This window comes from Odontesthes bonariensis, chromosome 6, assembly GCF_027942865.1.
Source record: "Odontesthes bonariensis isolate fOdoBon6 chromosome 6, fOdoBon6.hap1, whole genome shotgun sequence".
NCBI classification, from domain to species: domain Eukaryota; kingdom Metazoa; phylum Chordata; class Actinopteri; order Atheriniformes; family Atherinopsidae; genus Odontesthes; species Odontesthes bonariensis.
The window spans coordinates 27,389,491-27,409,422 of NC_134511.1; the positions used below are offsets into that span (position 1 = coordinate 27,389,491).

General features: G+C 42.1%; 1 protein-coding gene across 1 annotated transcript in view; it reads right to left on the bottom strand.

Moving 5' to 3' along the window:
• The window catches only part of LOC142382392 (zinc finger matrin-type protein 4-like), a 192,931-nt gene that overhangs the window by 109,670 nt on the left and 63,329 nt on the right, over positions 1 to 19,932 (bottom strand). Inside the window, exon 3 of the mRNA XM_075468190.1 lies at positions 15,200 to 15,289. Coding sequence (XP_075324305.1) covers positions 15,200 to 15,289 — 90 coding nt within the window. The remainder of the gene's footprint in view (positions 1 to 15,199; positions 15,290 to 19,932) is intronic.

Sequence of the window (19,932 nt, forward strand, 5' to 3'; positions counted from 1 at the left end):
GCATGGTGCCTGGCATGGATAATGTGTGGTGGAATTATTAGTGCCATATTTACAGGTGTTTCTTGTTAAACTGAACACTTTGTATGGCACATTTTTCTAAGATGTTTTTCATATTTTCACTGAGCCAACTCCAGCTTCAAACCTGATTTTCTATCTCAATACACTGTGACAGTCAGTGAGTGTGGCTTTTTAAAATGATCATAATTATTAAAGATTTACAGAAGGGAAATGAAAGATTCAGCATTGTGTGATATAATCCAGCTCTCTGAAACCTTGCTGTGGCAGAGAATGACTTCAGATTTTTTCCAGCCACCTTTTATGCTTGGTTCAATTTTCAGATGATTCATTGCATTGAGATATGTATTGAATCTCTGGGCCGCAGCCTTCATTATGTTAGACCCCGCTCTCTGTGAGGTGACAATTTCTACTGAATCCCAACCCTGCAATGGACCATATTTCTAACTGAGAACCAATTCCCATCTATATCCCATCAATTCCCGGTTTGAAAAGATGCACAAAAGACATTAAAAATGTGGAAGAAAAATGGAAGAGTGGTGTCCATGTTTCACACTGCTTGGTGCTGCAAAAGAGGGTGAAAAGGCATCTTTCTCTCTTTAGTTCAGTTTTCAAACAGCAGAGGATTGACATTTTAGCTCTTGGGAAACATTTAATATATTCCTAAAGCTCTACAGTTCATTTTAGCTTATTCAGCTTTCTCAACTGACACCTTTTTGCGCTTATCTATCGGTGCCAAGCAGTAATGTGACTTTTAATTGCTATTACGGTATGTCTCACAGTACGGAGATTTATAATATTGTTTTCAGGCAAAAGTGGCTGAAATTGCTTTATATGGGCATATTGGTGTTGAGAGTTGTCAGCTAATGATTTCAATTCAATTCAAAAATACTTTATTTATCCCAGAGGGAAATTAAATGTTGATGTAACTCAATTAAATCAAATAGTTATTATAGATGCTGATGGCTGTGGGCAGGAAAGATTTCCTGTAGCGGTCCGTTTTGCATCCAAACTGAAGAAGCCTTTGACTGAAGAGACTCTGTTTTCCGATAACAGTCTCATAGAGAGGATGTTCAGGGTTGTCCATAATTCTCTTGATTTTATGCAAAATCCTTCTTTGCATTATTGTCTCCAGAGGTTCCACAGTCGTCCCCAGAACAGAACCAGCCTTCCTTATCAGGTTGTTGAGTTTTTTTAGGTCCCTTGTTCTGATGCTGCTGCCCCAACAGATGACGCAAGAGGAAATGACGCTCTCAACAACAGACTTGTAGAATATCTGCAACATCTTGCTGCAAACCTTGAAGGACCTTAGCTTCCTCAAGAAGTACAGTCTGCTCTGTCCTTTCTTGTAGATTGCTTCACTGTTGTGTCTCCAGTCCAGTCTGTTGTCCACATGAACACCAAGGTATTTATATTCCTCAACCACCTCCACTTCTTCTCTCATGATGGAAACAGGGTTTGATCTGACCCGGTTTCTCCTGAAATCTACAATCATCTCCTTTGTTTTGTTAACATTCAAGATGAGATGATTGTTCCCACACCATGCCACAAAGCGGTCCACCAGCTCTCTGTACTCAGCTTCTTGTCCATCTCTGATACACCCGACAACTGCAGAGTCATCTGAATATTTCTGTAGATGACAGGAGTCTGACTTGTACTGGAAGTCTGAAGTGTACAGAGTGAAAAGGAATGGTGGGAGTCCCCTGTGGTGCTCCTGTGCTGCTGATCACGTGGTTAGACACACAATTCTTCAGTCTGACAAACTGTGGTCTGTTTGTCAGGTAGTCATTAATCCAGGTGATTGTTGAGGCCTCCACCTGAGTCTTCTGGAGTTTCAGACGAAGCAGATCAGGCTGAATTGTGTTAAATGCACTGGAGAAATCAAAGAACATGATCCTCACAGTGCTGCCTGCTTTGTCCAGGGGTGCTGATATGTGCTGGTTTGCTTACACAGGTGGGTCAACAGGAGTCTCTCCAGAGGTCCGTTTCACGTAGCAGGTTTTGTGAAAACTCTGAGTTGGTTAACCCTGAAATGAGGGAAACCCTGAGTTTTCCGTTTCACAAAGGGAGGTAACTCAACCCCGAGAAAGAGGGGTAACTAGCCTGTTTTTACAAAGAGAGGTAACTTAACCTCTCGGTCAGTTACCGGAGTAACAGACTCTCTGAACCTAACCTGGTCGGGACCAGGTTTTATTCAAGAAACCTCGAGTTTCTTTCTATCTCCGCCCTCTTTCAGCCACACACGCCATTTGATTTCCTCATTCATTGAGTCAGCAGAGCGAGTTCTTCTACTTCTAGAAGTCCATTAGGAGGCGACTTTTTTCACAAACATGTCCTTTTGACAACGATCCCGTGGATGAAGGTGCAGCATTATTGCGCAGAGAAATAAATATTCGTCGGGAGATGGTTATCAGACCGCGCATAGATTTTTGCATTTACAGATACCAGGCACCATCAGAATGTGTTGGAACAAAAGAAAAAAAAGACATAAAAGACAAATAAATATTTGTATGAATAGGCTTAAAAAAGACATAGGCCTATTATATTTTATAAAGGCACTCGTGTCTTGGGGGTGGACTCCCTCCAGGGATTCCCTCAGCCACTGGCCTCCCGTTAGAGGTGGTGGTGCTGGGCACCACCCGTTTTACGGGCATCTGCCTTCTTTCTGTTGGCTGAGTAGAATTCTGTGTTAGTTTAAATAGGCTTAATTATTTAACAGAACATGATATAGATGATGACTCTAAATTGTCCTAGTGAGTGTGAGTATGCATGGTTGTTTGTCTCGTTTGTCTCTATGTGGCCCTGTGATGGACTGGCGGCCTGTCCAGGGTGTACCCCGCCTCTTGCCCATTGACCGCTGGGATAGGCTCCAGGCCCCCCGCGACCCGACTGACGGATTCAGCGGTATTGATAATGGATGGATGGATGATATAGATGAGAAGACATAGTTTATGTGTGTGAAAACAGCATTATGTTGGGAATAAAATAACTGCACAGTCAAATAGCCACTTAATATTTACTTTACAGTGTAAAACATGATCAAAATGAGGAACCTCCATGCCGAGGTCTCACCTGTTTGAACAATGTTTTTTATATTTCATCTTAAACTGCTGTCAAGTGCGCTTCTCCCCCGCGAGATTGCACCTAAATTAAATAAATGAATGGGTTACCATTCAAGCAGCTTTCCCCTGTAATATTATTGTGATTGCAAAGGACTACATTTAAACTTACACTTTTGCTGCTGCAACGGTGTTGCACTTATTTCTAAAAACTATTGAAACTCGCCGTATGAGCGCATTAAGATTTCAAGGTTGGTGAAAAACGTAGCCCCTCCTCTTCCCCGTTGCCAAGGTGACTCGTCGAATCGGGGCTCCATTGATGCTGGCTTTATAAAGTTGTGGTGCATGCGCTAAACTCAAGGTGAACCTACTCAGAGTTGATTAACCTCACTCAAATCAGCGTTTCTGGTACCGAAAACTCAGCGTTTTCTATCTCAGAGTAGATCAACTCAGAGGTCAGGAATAGACTCAGAGTTGGTTGAACCTGCTTTGTGAAACGGACCCCAGGACCTTCATGATGTGGGATGTCAGGGCAACAGGTCTGTAGTCATTGATGCCTGAAGGGTGAGTTTTCTTTGGTACCGGAACCAGACAGGATGTCTTCCACAACAGTGGTACCTTCTCTTGGGTCAAGCTAAGGTTGAAAAGGTGTTGCAGAATCCCACAGAGCTGCTCTGCACAGGCCTTCAGGACTCGGGGGCTGCAGCCTTGTTCCGGTTCAGTCTTTCCAACTGCCTCTTCACCTGACTTCTAGAAACAGAAAAGTGGGAGGGGGAGGCAAAGGGGACAGCAGCATCTCCTGATTTGGTTGAAGACAAACTAGTGGAAGCAGAAGAATCCATGACTGAGGTGGAGGTGGAGATGTTTCAGGAAAGCTGTGGGTCAGAGGAGAGTGGGATGTCTCTTTGGCTGGGAACAGGAGATTTAGAGTATGCAGTCTTTTTCTCACAAGAATCTTAATCCCACGCATAGAAATGGCAAATTTATGAACATATCCATGAGGTTCCTCAGACATATCCTGAGCAAAAAAAAGAAACAATGATAGGTCTGAGGATTTCTGCTTTGAATCTGCAGAGCACGACCTACAGATTCTGAAAAGTGAGGTCAGAAAGTCTCTGTGTTCTTCTGAGAAGACCAGAGGAGCCCATCCTAACTAAGGATGGAATTTTTCAGCTCATTTGCATGCATGTTGCAGGAAGGGAGAAAGCTTTTGTCTGTGTTGTACACTTTTAAAAGCAACCTGCCATGAAATTCAAAGGCAGACAAAACAATATGCGTGGCAGACAATACGCAATACCTTATGAGCATGTGGCACCCATCTGCTGTTTAACTGAGGTGAATCAGTAATAATGCAAATTATTATCTGCATTTACATCATAGACGTGTGTGAGAAACAGATTTTTCAATGCATGGCTAGACACTTCTGATATGTTACAGCCTTCGGAATTCTACACTAATTCATTTAGTTAATTTCTTCAAAATACATTTTTTGTGTCCCTTAATTGTTTTTTTTTAACAATTCTTACTCAGTTTTTTCTTTTATCTTACAGATTTTCTACAATGCCACTGTTGACATTGGTAATAAGGAGGGTAAAACTACTCTTATTTTGTGTAGCATATGACCTGACATCACTATGCATTTGTTCAAAATAATAAACTCTGTTGCTACTGTACACGTTGTCTTAAATCAAGAGAAGAGTGGTGCTTTGTCCCTCTGTCTGTTAGAGAGAAGTTAAATCTAGAGAGGCAATTTTTTTCCATCTCTGGTGCATCTTGGTCAAGCGGTTGATTTTGTGTGTGTTCATGTTGTATGAAATGTGCATACTTGCTGTAAGTGTGTGTGCACCAAAAGTGCAATCTGCTGGATATTGCTCAAGGAAAATGGGGGCAATGAAGCATAAGACTGCAATCACTTCTTGTTCAGTCAAGCCAGGGCAGGCACCTGTGCCATCCCCAGCACAACTGCTCTGTCTCTCAGATCCTGTGGTAATACTGAAGGCTTGTTTTAATCAAAACTGGCAGTTAAATAAACTGGCAGGCAAACCAGCTAGCAAACCTGCTTAACATGAATATGTATGATGGTTATTACTGCTACTTGACAAAGTACTAAACTAGCTGTCCGTCCATCACCAATGGCAACTGTATTCATAACTAAAACCTAAAAAACTAAAAGCACATTTACCACATTTAGCAATTTAACAATGAACATGATAAGGTAAACGTACGACGCATAATCTGCTATCTTGTTAGCAGTGTGAATTCTATGATGTTAGCCTTACAGCATTAGCATGCACCATCACAAACACAGGCTGTAAATAAAGGGTAGACACAGAGATGTTGCTTTGCAAGCAGCCATTACAGACCCTCACCATCATCTCTTCATTGCCTTTTTTAATCCATTAGCAAACAAATCTGGGCCAGACAATGGAGCTGTAAGGTGATACTTGAGTCCTTAAACAAAAATATATCTTTGGACCTAAAGTGAATTGAATTATTTTCCATATGTGTGGAATGACTTTCAAAAAAGACTAGCAGCACATTGACAAGAGGAAGTGCATGTCGCTAATGATACCACATGACTTTTGGGAAAAAAATGTTTTTACTTCATTGGGTTGTGTCAGGGTGGTGTGGGGGTGAAGGTGGTAGGACACGGATGCGGACTTCAAAAATAAAGGCTTGGTTTATTAGAGCAAAGAAAAAACACAGTATCAACAACGTAGCTGTGAACGTAGCTGTGAACAAAACAAACAAAAGGGCATGGCATGGAATAAATAAATACTTAACTTTGTAAATCGAGGAACATGGAGTAAACAGGAATCTTGGCATGGGTGGCAAACAAAGATCCGGCAAACAGAGAGGGGAGACTGGAGACTAAATAGGGAGTGAGAGTGATTGGGGAGTGAGTGCAGCTGAGGAAAAAAACACAGGTGAAGTGAGTGAACTAATAAACAGAGTGCAGGGAAACTGAGGCATGGCTAAAGAAAAACTAAACATGGACTGAAAATCAAAACCTGGACCTAAACTGAATACAAAAATGCAACTAAAACATGAAACTAGAAACGTGAGTCTCATGGCGTGACAGGTTGAGACTTAAAGTTGACACAAACTGGGTTTCAATTACTTTTTATTATTTCAATGTAGAAGATATGAATGAGAAAAAGTGAATGGAAAAAGAAAAAATGCCTTCTAAAATAATCCAATGCACAAAAACAGTCATATCTCTTGAGAGGGTTTCTGCCTATTTTGAAGAAGACTTGATGCACACTCTGGGGAAGGGAGACTACTTTGAAAGTTTTGTCTGACCTTGCAAAGATTGTGTGTCTGAACAGTTGTTTCAACAGTAAACTTACATGGCTGACCAGCATACGTATTTTGATCAAAGTACAACAACTAACAATGCTAGCAGAAATTGCCAAAATGAGCCACGACCAGGCCGCCGCGAGCAGGCAGCACCTGGCAGCTCTTCACACACAGGCGGAAAAGCAGACACGACTGCTGGAGGTGATATTGTCCCAGGCGGGGGAAGGGGCACCAGGCCCCTTGCTTTCAGGGATGACTGTTCATAAAATGACAGCGGGGGATGATCCACAGTCATTCCTCGAGATGTTTGAGGCGACAGCCACGGCGTGTGGCTGGCCCGCAGCGGAGTGGGCAGTACGCTTGCTGCCACTTTTGTCGGGGAAGGCGCAGACGGCGGCGCTCTGCCTGCCGGGTCCTGCCGAGGGCGGTACCAGGATGTGAAGCGGGCTGTCCTGGATCGTCTTGGCTGCTCCACGGAAGACCATCGGTGGAGGTTCCGGGGTACAAGGCTGGGGCCCAACGACCACCCTTTCGTCTACGCGCAGCAGCTGAAGGATGCAGCAACCAGGTGGCTGCAGCCCGGGGGGTCGGCGGGAGAGGAGCGGATGCTAGACCAGGTGGTACTGGAGCAGTTCATTAAGGGGCTCCTGAGCGGGACCTCAGCCTGGGTACGATGCCATCGCCCAGCGGACCTGGCGACTGCCATCACGCTGGCAGAGGACCACCTGGCCGTCCACTCCTGTGACCAAGCGCCGGAGGTTCGGCCTTTTGTCCATCCCACACCGGCACCCCGCAGGAAGCCTCCACAGTCACCCGTGCCTCCGGTCAGCACAGCCACCCGACCCACCCCTCTTCCCCGGACTAATCAACCTTTTGTTTTCCTCCCGCCACAGGGCCACTGCGCTGTGGACACTGTCCTCAACCCACAGCGGCAGTGCAAGAGTGCTGGAGGTGTGGGGGGCCCGGACACTTTCGCCGGGAGTGCCCCCTCATGGAGGTCGGACAGGTGATCCGGGTTTCGGCCCTGCAGCACCCTCCGCCGGTCCGGGAGGGACGTAGAGCGTTCCGTTAAGGATTCAGGGGGGTACACATCAGGCGATGGTGGACTCGGGCTGCATGCAGTCCATGGTTCACCAGAATCTGATTCGGCCCGGGGCTTTGATAGAGGCGAGCTGGGTGGATATTAAATGTGTGCATGGGGATATTCACAGATACCCTGTTGCTTCAGTGGAAATTCGATATAAGGGGAAAAAGCATAGTGTGAAGGCTGCGGTTAGTTCCCGTCTGGCGCACCCTCTTATTTTGGGTACTGATTGGCCGGGATTTGATAAATTAGTGGGACAGTGTGTGGGGGTGCGCTCACGACCGACAGGGACATGGGATATGTGCGCTGTGCTCAGTGGTGATGCGAGGTTGTCCGACACTGCAGACGGGGAGGGGGAGGGGGAGCCGGCAGCGCCTCCTCAGGAGGCTCCGCAGGTTCCCGTGTTTGACTCCATGGAAGATTTTCCACTTGAACAGTCTCGTGATGATACTCTACGCTTTGCCTTTGACCAAGTGATGCGAATTGATGGTCGTGTGGTGCGCCCTGATGCAGCGTTAACGTATCCACACTTTTCATTACGGAGGGACAGGTTGTACCGAGTGAGTCGTGACACTCAGACTGAGGAGATAATTACACAGTTGCTGGTACCAAAAAGCCGCCGGGAAATGGTTTTCCAGGCTGCTCGCTACAACCCGATGGCTGGGCATATGGGGTATGAAAAGACACTGAACCGTGTAATGGCACGATTCTATTATTGCCTGGCATTAGAGCAGATGTTCGCCGCTGGTGTGCGTCCTGCGCTGAATGCCAACCGGCCATCCCGAGAGCGCCGTTGCGCCCGTTACCGCTGATTGAGGTCCCGTTTGAATGGATCGGGATGGACCTCATCAGGCCATTTCACCGGAGCGCACGTGGATACCGATTTGTGTTAGTCCTCGTGGGTTACGCAACCCGATATCCAGAGGCAGTGACGCTGCGCACCATCTCCGCAAAGAGTGTGGCGCAAGCGCTGTTTCAGGTTCATCTCCCGAGTTGGGATACCGAAAGAGATCCTGACTGTTTAAGGCACCCAGTTTATGTCACAAACACTGAGGGAACTTTACGGATTATTGGGCATCAAGTCTATTCGAACCAGTGTTTACCACCCGCAAACTGACGGCCTCGTTGAGCGCCTAAATAAGACTTTGAAGTCCATGGTCCGTAAGTTTGTGCACGATGATAAGCCAAATTGGGATAGGTGGCTAGATCCTCTGCTGTTTGCAGTGTGCGAGGTTCCACAGGCCTCCACGGGATTTTCTCCCTTTGAACTGCTGTTTGGTAGGAAACCACCTGGGGTTTTGGACCTGGTAAAAGAAAGCTGGGAGGATGGTCCAAGCCCCAGCAAAAACGAAGTTCAGTACGTCCTGGACCTGAGAGCAAAACTCCACACATTGGGTCAGTTATCACGTGAGAATTTGCTCCGGGCCCAGTCGCTAACATTATTATAATCAACAGAACCTGGAAGTGTTACTTTTAAGGGCTCTCAAGTTTTGAATGCAGGCACGAGTGACACGGTTTAACGGGTCGCAGGAATGGGACAGACATAGGAATGTCTTTCATTAATAATATTATTAGTGTTGTTTATTAATAACTGCTCTGCTCAGACTCATGGGAGAGGTGCTTGTTTCCTGCCGTTTCCATAGTGATAGCGGTGCGCCAGAGAAATTGACGTTAGAATTTAATTTCAGCGTGAGAAATACAATGTGTGGCGTGCGTGACAAAAAAACAAAAAGCGGGGTGGTCCGTGGCGTAGTGGGTTGAGCAGGCACCCCATGTACAAGAGGCTATAGTCCTTGCTGCAGCTGGCCCCGGTTCGAGTCCCGCATCGGTCGGCCCTTTGCTGCATGTTGTTCTCCCTCTCTCTGCCCCCTACTTCCTGTCTCTCTTAACTGTCCTATCCATTAAAGGCATAAAAGACCGAAAAGCATGACTGTCACGCTCATACGTGAAACTTGAGAGCCCTGTGTTAACTGGGACTTTTGAGACGGAAGACGCTGCCTGTGCCACAAGCTCGCAGCGTGTTAAAGACTTTACATTCGTGCAAAGTAATTGCATGCTGTGTTGTCAAATATTTCCTCTCTTTGATGTGATCAAAGCTAGGGACAGTGTTTCAACGTTCCCTAGTATTGTCCATTTTGGTGAAATATAACCAAACTTTGGCATGCTTCTGCCTCGACATCATGTTGGAAACATTCTGAGCCAAGATACGAACGTGCATATGAAGTCATCACGCAAATGCATCAGACGTTAGCAGAAACTATAAGCGGGATCGTTTGGCAGGCGGATTAACGATTCCACTGTTCGCACAACTGGGAGATGGTCCTCTTCGAGAACCGGTTCTCAATTCCCATCCCTAGTGAAAACCAATTGTTTTGAGACAAATAAATCCTATTCTCTGCGCTCAGAATACAGATTATTATTTTATCAAGCACATGTTTAAGATTTAACTTAGTGACATTACATTAAACTCCATCTCTTACAAGGTCGGTTAAATAAAAGAACAAAATCTCATTACTGTGTCTCAAGTTTTCCTTAAGATAATTTCAATGGAAGCATGGAGATTAGTCCCATGTATGCTGTGAGGATGGAACTATATTATCGTTATATAAGATGCCAACAGGAAATAAGCAACCGTGAAGTAAAGACCTTATTAGAAACATCTTTGTCTGATAAAGGGGACAAAGGGTTAACTACCTTTACTAACCTAAAGGGTTTAACCACTGACCTTCATCCTAACCCTACACCTAACTTAAACCTGAAACCCAAAGCCAAGAGTTCAGTCTGAATCAGCTGAGCAGAATGTGTCAGATAGTAAAGCCCAGCCATAATGTCCTGATTTTTTTAACAAATGTACTCAATCATGAGTGTAATTATCAAATGTCTGCTATATATTGACTTGTCATATTAAATCTCTCACATAATCTTTTCTCCACCAAACCAATTGACAAATGCAATCATCCTTGTTGTGTTTGCATTATACATAAATCACATCAGCACTGCAATACTTTACACCTTCATCACGCAAAAGTTTATTGCCTTTTTGTTTTTTTTGCACTGTCGAGGAAAAGTTAGCTGCAATGTGCCGTTGTTATGCAGTTAACCATATCTGTCTAAACCTGTGAAACAACATCAGACTGAGTGAGATGCAAAAACATATTCAAAAGCAATCACTAGTGTTAAACTGGGATTAAAATTACCTATTATAAGACTACAACTTCCATCTTAAGTTACATTTTTCAACAAAAGCCAACTATCCTCAAGTCTAATCTGATTTGTACAAAAAAAAAACATTGTGAACCTGTAAACATGCTAAAACATGCTATCCTCAAAACAAGAACATGCCATCTGACTCTTACCCCCTTCCCCCTCTACATGAGAGCAGGTTATCACAGCGACCAGAATGACCAACAGCGTGTACAGTTGTCAGATGCCATCAGCTCAAAGGTCCAGACATTGGGCCATGCCAGGCCATACACACTACCACAGTGTCTGCAGGCAGTGCTGCTGAGTGTATTTTTAGATAGTGCCACCTTATAAGCACAGCCTGGTCACATCACATCTGCGTAGTTTAAGTGTAGCCCTCTTCCATCAAGGCAATGTGCCCTTTTACTACAGGCCTAAGGTCAGGCTATAGACCAAACACTGATGTATTGTGACAGTTGAAAAAAACAAAGATAAAGCAATGTGTGAGACTAGTTCTGGTTTGGTCAGAAATTTTGTTCATTCTGCCAAAACTAAAACAGCGTCGGGGGGTTTCAGAATATAACCCTTTTTTTTTTTAAAGAATTTCATTCAAAATCTGCATTGTTATTCCACACAGTAAAAATCTAAGACATATTTTTGTTTCTGAAATAACTATCAACTCATAAATTCCAATGTGACACTAAGCCTGATCTGAAAAAATGCCATTTGGTGAGCCATGCTCATTTGCAGGGTACGAGTTCAAAGTAGAATTATCGAGCCTCTTTGTCTTTCTCCATCCATCAGTTATCTCCAATTTAACAGGATGTTGGATGTTGTTCGAAAGAAATGAACTAATCTTTCTGGACGTTGTCTAATGTTTTATCAGTTCAAGGAAAAGAAACGGAAGATTTTCCATTGACGTTGTAAGCTATCTTTACTGAGAATTACTTGAGATGCAGAATTTGGGTTTGATGAACCTAAGATGAGTTTGCTTCTGGGAAATCCAACTGCCTTATTCAACTAAACTAATTAGTTGCAACATGTTCCTCCAGCCGTTTCTTTTAGTTACCACTTACTTTTGACAATATTCCACATTTGATATGTTTACTCTGCTCTAATGTCAATTAAATATCAGAGACACATTTTTGTGCACGAAATATCTTAGAGACAGAGCAGAGATTAACTTGCAACTTCTAAGCCTGGTGTACTTGAAGGTGTTCACTCACTTGAAAGTTGCATGAATAGGAGTGTGTGTGATATGAGAAGAATGTCAATAACAACTCTGCCTCTGCTCCATCGGTCGAGGGCAAACATTGTCCTTAGGCATCTATAATAAAATGGATTTGTAATCTAACCTCTGCAATACAATACATCCTCAGGTACAAACAAGACACCCTGATTTATTGAGTAGGCTTGCACAGACTTAAAAGACATTGACTTAATCCTATTACTTGAGTTTTTCTTTGCACTTAAATTTATTGGTCACGAACAATTTGGCAAACCTCCCCACATTAAAATGGCCTCACAGGAACTGACTGGAAAAAACTCCACAGTAACATTTCCTAAACTTAATCATAATGCTGAGATTTCTGCGCCCTTCTTCCACCTTTGAACAATTTGAATTTCTACGAAACTGTATAAAAATAGCCTTTCCGTGATATATTTGCATAAAAACTCTGAGCACTAAGTCTAAAGATGACTGTACATGAAACGTGCGCTGACCTTACATGAACTAGCCTGGCCCCCCCATGCTTGGTCATGCTACAGTACACCAAACAGACTTTGGGAAATAACTGGATCCATGTAGAAACCGATTTCCACACTGTGCCTGTTGACACAACCATAACAAAGCAAACACAGATTCTCTTTGACAGCCATGCATAAAATTCTAACAGCTTTAATATTGAGAGCAGAAAAAATATTAAAGAATACGATTTGCAAAGCTGCGTTTCCCTTAAGCATTTTGCAAAGTCCTGAATCAACATTTCCTCTATCAGCTAACAGTGTGGAATTCAAAAGGTCATTGTGCATTGAGCTAATAGAAACTAATCTATTTATAAACGGACTGTACTTTGGTGATTTTTAAAGACACTGATTGTGTTTGATCAGTACTTATTTCATTATTGCACACAATTCAGCAAAATATTGCACCTTTTACTCCACTGTATTTACTTGGCAACTGACTTGCTTAACCTCATCCAATTACAACTGTGCAAACCGTTTATTGATGATGATAATTCCCATCAATACTAATATTAGTGAAATGTCTCACTTTCAACATCCAAAATGTTCTATGTTCTATTGTTAATGAAATATTGGTTTAAGAGAATCGAGGATCACTGCATTCTCTTTAATCACATTTTAGAGTCCAAACATTTCTGGAGATGGGGATTGTAGACTCGGACCAGCAACCCCGCAGTTACATTTGCTTAACAGAGGAAATCTTTTATCTTTTATCAGAAATTATGATCAGATGGAGATGAATAAGACCCAGGATCATACAGTAAAACAATCAATTTTACCTTAATTACCTGATGAAAAAGGTTTTGGAACAGGCAAAGTAGAGTAAGCTGTTTGCTTGTCCAACATCCAGGTGTCAACACCTCTAACTGATCCCACATGTTTTCAGTGCGAGGGATAAAAGCCTTAACTCTGACGAGATAAAGAGCACTCTGCCACTCCTGTTTCTCAGACACTGTACAACACAGAAAATAAAAATAAAAATGCCTCTTGTGGAGGGGAGGAAAAGACAAGCAAGAAAGAGGAAAGAAGTGAAATGAAGAGAAGAAAAACAAGCAAAGTGTGAGTTAGGAAATGACAACAAAGAAATGAGCATGAAGAAGAAAGTGTAAATAAATGCATCTAATTTAGAGGGGGTTGTAAGCAAGGAAGAAGAGAGAAGAAAATGAAAGATCAAGCTGGGAAAGACGGAAGGAAAAGAATAGCAATAAAAATTGTAAAAATAGTGTAGGAAAGAGAAAAGGAGGGAGAGACTAATGTGACTGAGAGAAACAGAGCAGGATGTTCAAGAATAAGAGACAATATAGTTTTAGAAGAAAATGTAAAGAAATGAGAGAAAGACGTAAAGAGAAGTAAATGAAAATGAGAGAGAGGTGTAGAGGAGGAAAATACAGAATGCTGCGGAAAGGAAATAAAAGGGAAAGAAGGTAAAGAACAAAGGGGGAGTGCGAAGAAAAATACATGCAGAGTAAAATAAATGAGGAGAAAAGGGGAACAAAGGAAAGGAAATGAGATCAAAGAATATGTGAAGAAAGGAAGTGCAAAGGGAAAGAAAGGCAGAAGAGATGAGAAGACAAGCAAAGATGGAGGTTAATCAGAGAATAAAAAAATGAATGGGGTATAAATTCAGGATAAGGCAGGAGAGGAGGAGAAAAAAGGTGATACAAAACTAAAACGGAATAAAATGAAAAATTGAGTGAGATTGCACTATAGAAAAGCAAGCAAAGCATTGAGCTAATATAAATGAGGAAAGTGAGAAAAGGAAAGAGAAGTTAAAGAATGAACATGAGAGAAAAGAAAAAACATGAAAAAGTAGGAATAAAGAACAGAATAAGAAGGGCAAGAGGATGAGTATGAAAAAAAAAGGAAATGATACCAAATATGTGCAAAGGAAGGGAAGGGAAGGCAAGGAAAAAGAAAGAGTAGATGAGTAAAGGGCTAAAAAAATAGGAACACAAGAGAAGAAGAAATGGAAAGAATGCTTGGGGTGTGTGACAGGCGTAACAGAGAGCAGACGAGAAGAAGAGAACATAAAAAGACAGACAGGCGGAGTCGAGCAGAGTGATGGGATGAAGGGGGAACGTACAGCCAAACAGAAACAGAGCAGCACAACTGGATGATGAGCTGAGGCAGCAGGAGGAAGGATTAGTATCCCTTGATGGATCCTTATCTGGTTCAGAAACCCAGATTTCTGCACTGATGGCTGGCAGACTTGCAATGATTGCAGCAGAGACTTCAGTCTCTTCAATCCAGTCTGTTCATCACACCACAGCCTCCCGAACTCCAAGTTGAGACAAACTTGGATTTGAAATTGCCCCTCTCGCTGTGGCACTAACATGAAATGGTGATTATCATCTGAGTGTGGGAGGGACTGCAAAGATTAAGTAAAAAAAAATCATGGTTTCACGCTTTTTTTAACAGAGACAAAAAAGGGACCAAATTCGCTCAGAGCTGTAAAACACAGATGCCCACTCAAACTTCTATGGGACAGGAAATGAGAGGCCAAATTATTGTGTCAGTCAATATACAGTAGATGACAGTGAGGGTTGAGAGGGCCCTCACTGTCTTTGTCTTGAATGAAAAGTTGGCATCCCCTGACATCCAACTGCAGCGTCTTCACTGTTGCAGTGTTCACTAGTTAAGAAATGTTGTTAATCTGTCAGCTACCCTAACACACTTGAGTAGGGTGGGATAACAGGGGTCGGGAAAGCAGGAATATCCAGTAATGATAAACGTCTCCACCATGTCTCATAGCGATTGTGGGGAAAAGACTGTGGGGAAACATACGCAGGATGAGGTGAATTTAAACACTGCTTACATTGTCTGTTCGGAGCTTCTTGGCCGGGCAACCTCCATCCACAGGATGTAGCATGTAATACAGCCGCACTTTGTTGGCATGTTTCCGACTCTGAAGGAGATAAAAGGTGAAAACACTTAAATATCAAATTGATCGTCTCCTCAGTGTCAGCAATGTCCTGAACATTGAGCTTCTTAATCAAAAGGCACAATGCTTAGCTGTGCAAACACTTGTGTTAGTACAATTACACTTATTCGCGTCTTTTTGTTGCTTTATATAATGTTGAACCACACCTTAACACGTGCCCCGACTTAACTCCTCGAGTAGTGAGCAATCATTTGAAATGTTCATCCTGATAACATCTAAAGTCAGTCAGCAAATTCAGTCCAAAACTGAACAACGAGGAAGTTATGACATCTTTTCATTACAGTCAAATGTGCCACTTAATGTCTGTGGTTTTCATATAGAATTGCCCTACAGCTCAGCAGTGGTTTATTGTTTTGCTTCACTGTCAAAAAGTTATTGTTCTCGTCCTTAGCTGTTGGCAATTTCAATAAAAACCCTCAGTTCAGTATTAGAAACAGTCTGAAAACAGATGTGGAGCTTTTTGCTAAAAAAGAACCAGAAAATTCTCTTAGAAGCTGGTAGAGACAAAAAAACAGAGCAAATATTAAAGTTAAGAACGGATTTACTGTGCAAAAGTTTTGAGCCACCCATTAAATTCTTTATATTTTACTTTCAAGCAGACAGGCTTTCTTATAATCCTTTAAAGTGGTCTTGAGCCATATTTCTCCAGTCTCTCTGAAGATCTTTCAAAGTTTTCCTTAAACATAGGCTGCTTTTTCACTTGTTCTCAGTTCAGTTTTTCACCATTTTCAGATGTAATTGTTAGGGTTTTGGTTTTTCTGGTTTATTTTGGGACTTTGGGTTAGATTTCCTTGTCATGTTTTTTTCTCTGTTTTGTTTAATTCTGTTTTCTTGTTTGTGCTCTTAATATTTTGGAGCTATGGATTTCAATTAGGATTTATTGCACCGATCTATTCTTGGTGTGCCTTTTTGTTTCTAGTCACTCTTTTGTGATTTGCCCCTGTTGTTGTTCTTGCTTTTGTTTTATATTCATCAGATGTAGTCTTTGTGTTGTCTTGCCTCAGTTCTGTTCTGGTTTCAGTTTCAAGTTGATCCTGTTTCGCTTCCTCACCAGGAGTTGTCCTCAGTTCCCGTGTTTGGTCCTCAGCTCCACTCTCACATGTTCGTTTTCAAGCAGCCACAGCTGTAGTTACTTACTATTTATTAACCCACAGTATATAAACTCCTTTCTTTTATCTCAGTCTTTGTCAGATCCTCATCATTACTTTCATAATCTACATTCTTCGTAGTTGTATTCCTTGCTTGTCTGGTTGTTCTGTTATTCAGTTTTTTGTTTTCCAACTTTAGTTCATGGTGTCCCGGCTCAGCCAAGCTTCAGGTTTCTGTAAGATAAAGACTTCAGTTCCATCATCTGTTGGCCTCCTGATTGTTGTTCTCTGCATTTGGGTCCATCTACTCGACACTCACACATAAATCATTTTAGCAAAAGAAGGAAAAAAAGAGGAGTGTTGTGTCTTAGACAACTTTACAAAGAACCTATATGATTTTTAGGCACTTTGTTATGAGCAGCCTATCGCACATAATTTGAAACATAATTTGTTCCCATTTCTTTTGTTGTATCTATGAACAATACCAAATATAATGAAACAGTATTTAATGGGACATGTGCTGAAAACTTGGCATATCTCAGCATGGTGTGCAGTGTGTCCTTAAAACATTTGAGGAAACTGGACAAGTGGAGGACAAAAGAAGAAGTGTCAGGCCTAAAGAACTATCTACAGCAGATGAACAGGATCTGAAAGTGATGTCCTTAAGAAAGAGGAAAAAATCCAGCAAAGACCTGACACAGGAGCTGAGAGATGCATCTGGACCTTCATCTGGATCCATCTACTGTTTAGTCTGTGTCCTGCTAACAAAAAATATCCTTTAGGATGTTTGAAACAACTTTATGAGACATTTATTGTCTTCATTTGGGGGCGGACTTTGGAAATTTGTCAAGAGAAAGAAATGGAGAGTCAAAAGAATAATCTCAAATTATTTACTGGGGACATGAGCAGATTATAGGAGGTAAGGTTCTCAGACATTTGGCCACTGCACAATTTAATCATCCAACACACCTTATGAAATTTGTGGTGAAACTGGTAATAGTTCAAATTTGGCCAATCCACATTCAACAATATTTAACATATAATTTAAAAAAGTGCAATGGCAGGCTCTTACAAGCTAATGCTATACTCCTTGTTAATGATCATTTATAGCATTTTTTGTCCCAGAGAGCCTGGAAGACAGAATAAAAGATATCAATTCTGCACATCATATGTCTGGAGTAGATGGGTTATACTCTCTAACCGACCAAACATTCTTTGGGAGTTCATTGACTGAGTGTTGAGGAGCATATGTCAACTCTTTAACAGCTCTGGAATTTTAAACCTGTGTGCATTGCTTCAATCTTTGGTTAACAGGATGATGATCAGCTTAGTCATTTTCACATAAAACAATAGCATAGCTTCCTTGGATGGGTGTCTGGAGTGCACTCAGAGTGAGCTGAGCTTCAAGAAATTTTCATCTGTCTATTTATTTGGAGTTATGTGAAGAACCTTTGAGAACCCATTACTGTCCAACTTGTAGTAAACACTGTCTGAGTGTTCTCACTTTTGAGCAGAACTGACAGGCAAGCTGTAGTGGAGAAGAAAGCTCTACCTTTGCACAGCAGTTTATTTCCCAAAGCTTTCCAATACAGACTCCTGTTTCAAAGTCTTAGGATAAATTTCCCATTAAAGCAATACTATGTAACATTTCTACCTTAACACATTGACTCCCAAGTCACGTAAAACTACGTTTTTACTGCCCATGCGTTGGCTCCCAAACCGTAAAAATACGTTTTTACGTTTTTTTTATGGATTCTGAATCTATACATTCTAATGCACATTCTGTGTGATTTTTGTAATTATGTGATGAACAAAACTGACATAGATGGCAGTCAAAAACTGGTGTCATCATCTGGACATTTTGATCATTACGCCAATGGCTTTACGTCAACTCAAGAACAATTTTGATAGCGCTGCATTGATTGTTGTGCATTTCCGCATTTTGTCCAATCGCACGTGTCGGTTTCCAGAGGGTGACGGTAAAGTAACATAAACAAACAACAAGAAGGAGAAGAAGACACGCGACAAGTCTAAGGAGGCGGTCTTATGAACAGGTTAGCTTTGCCACATGCGACACGACGCAAATCCTCTGACCCGGATATGTAAGTATCTAAAGTGCAACAGGCTGAAAGAGCGCACCTTTCACAAAAGCCCCGATCTCAGTTTGTTGTTGATTTTGGTGGATACCCGCCTTGGTTTAGCTAAGGATAGCTCGCTAATGGCGGCACCTAGAGACACGCAGTGTTGACCCACAAAGAGTTTAAAGTCTCAGCTTTCAAACGAGCCATAACATGTTTCAGTGGCCCTATCACATAATATGCTGTGACTGTACAAAAAACATCAAAAAAATGGTTTAGAATGCTGGGAGTCTACGACATAATTCTGTAAAAACCGCTGGTAGTCAATGTGTTAAAATAACGGCTTGAAAAAAATTGTGCAGCTAGAATGAGTTTTAATATTACGATTGGCCTGTCTCCTATGCCCTTCAGGGGTCTGAGTTGGAAAAACTGCGCTATGTAACTTTGCTGGACCGGCCCGGGAGCTGAGCGGAAGTACTTCGACTTGCTTTCTGGCACACCTACCGCAAAAACAAATAGACCCCTCTCACGCTCCCAGGTACATTTGATAACTCTTACCTTCTCAATCGACATAGCTTGCACCTTCTGACTCCTCGCCGGTTCGTCAACAAACGTGAAACGTGAAAGCGAAAGGGTGTTGTATTTACGACAGGGTAACCGTACTTTACCTCCAAGCCTGTAGGGGGAGATCCATAGTGGGCTTTTTGAGAAGTTACATTGTATCGCTTTAAAAATAGGCGAAGGCCATCAAATGAAGTGTACTCCGTCGATCCCTGATACGGGAAGGAATTGATAATTAGGGCTCAGTTCACTGAGGGTGAGGCAGGAGTCTTCTTACCAGCAGCTAAGGATCTGATAGCACAACCACAGCAGGGAAAAATGGACAGATTGGTTGATTGAATATTATTGTGTTTTTGTGATGAGACATTTAGGATCTCAAGGGAAATAATACAGGGGAAGGAGGAAGAGAGGACAAACACTTTACGGTATTGACAGATCATCATCAGATGATGCCACATATTGGTTAATTAGTTACAAACTGAATCGGGGATTCAATCGAATTGAGGATTAGAAGTGAGCAGATAGTTTCTTTGCTAGACAACTTTTTATGAATAAGTATTATTCATAAAAGTTATAATGAACTGGACAACAATGGATTATAATGAATTCATTTGGATTATTGGATAACAGTGAATTATATTAAATGGACTTGCGTTTATTTATTCCTTAAATCACCTTGAGATGACTTCGGAATTGGAGCTATATAAATAAACTGAAGTGAATTGAAAAAAAGCATAGAGAGGCTTGTAACAGCGCAAATGGGAGCCTTGCTACATGAGGCAGAAAGATAACCACAGGCTTGGTTTCACAAGGCCACAGCAGACAAAGTCATCCTGCCTGGTCAGGGGTGTAAGAGGGAGACTGCAGGAACGTCTTTGTC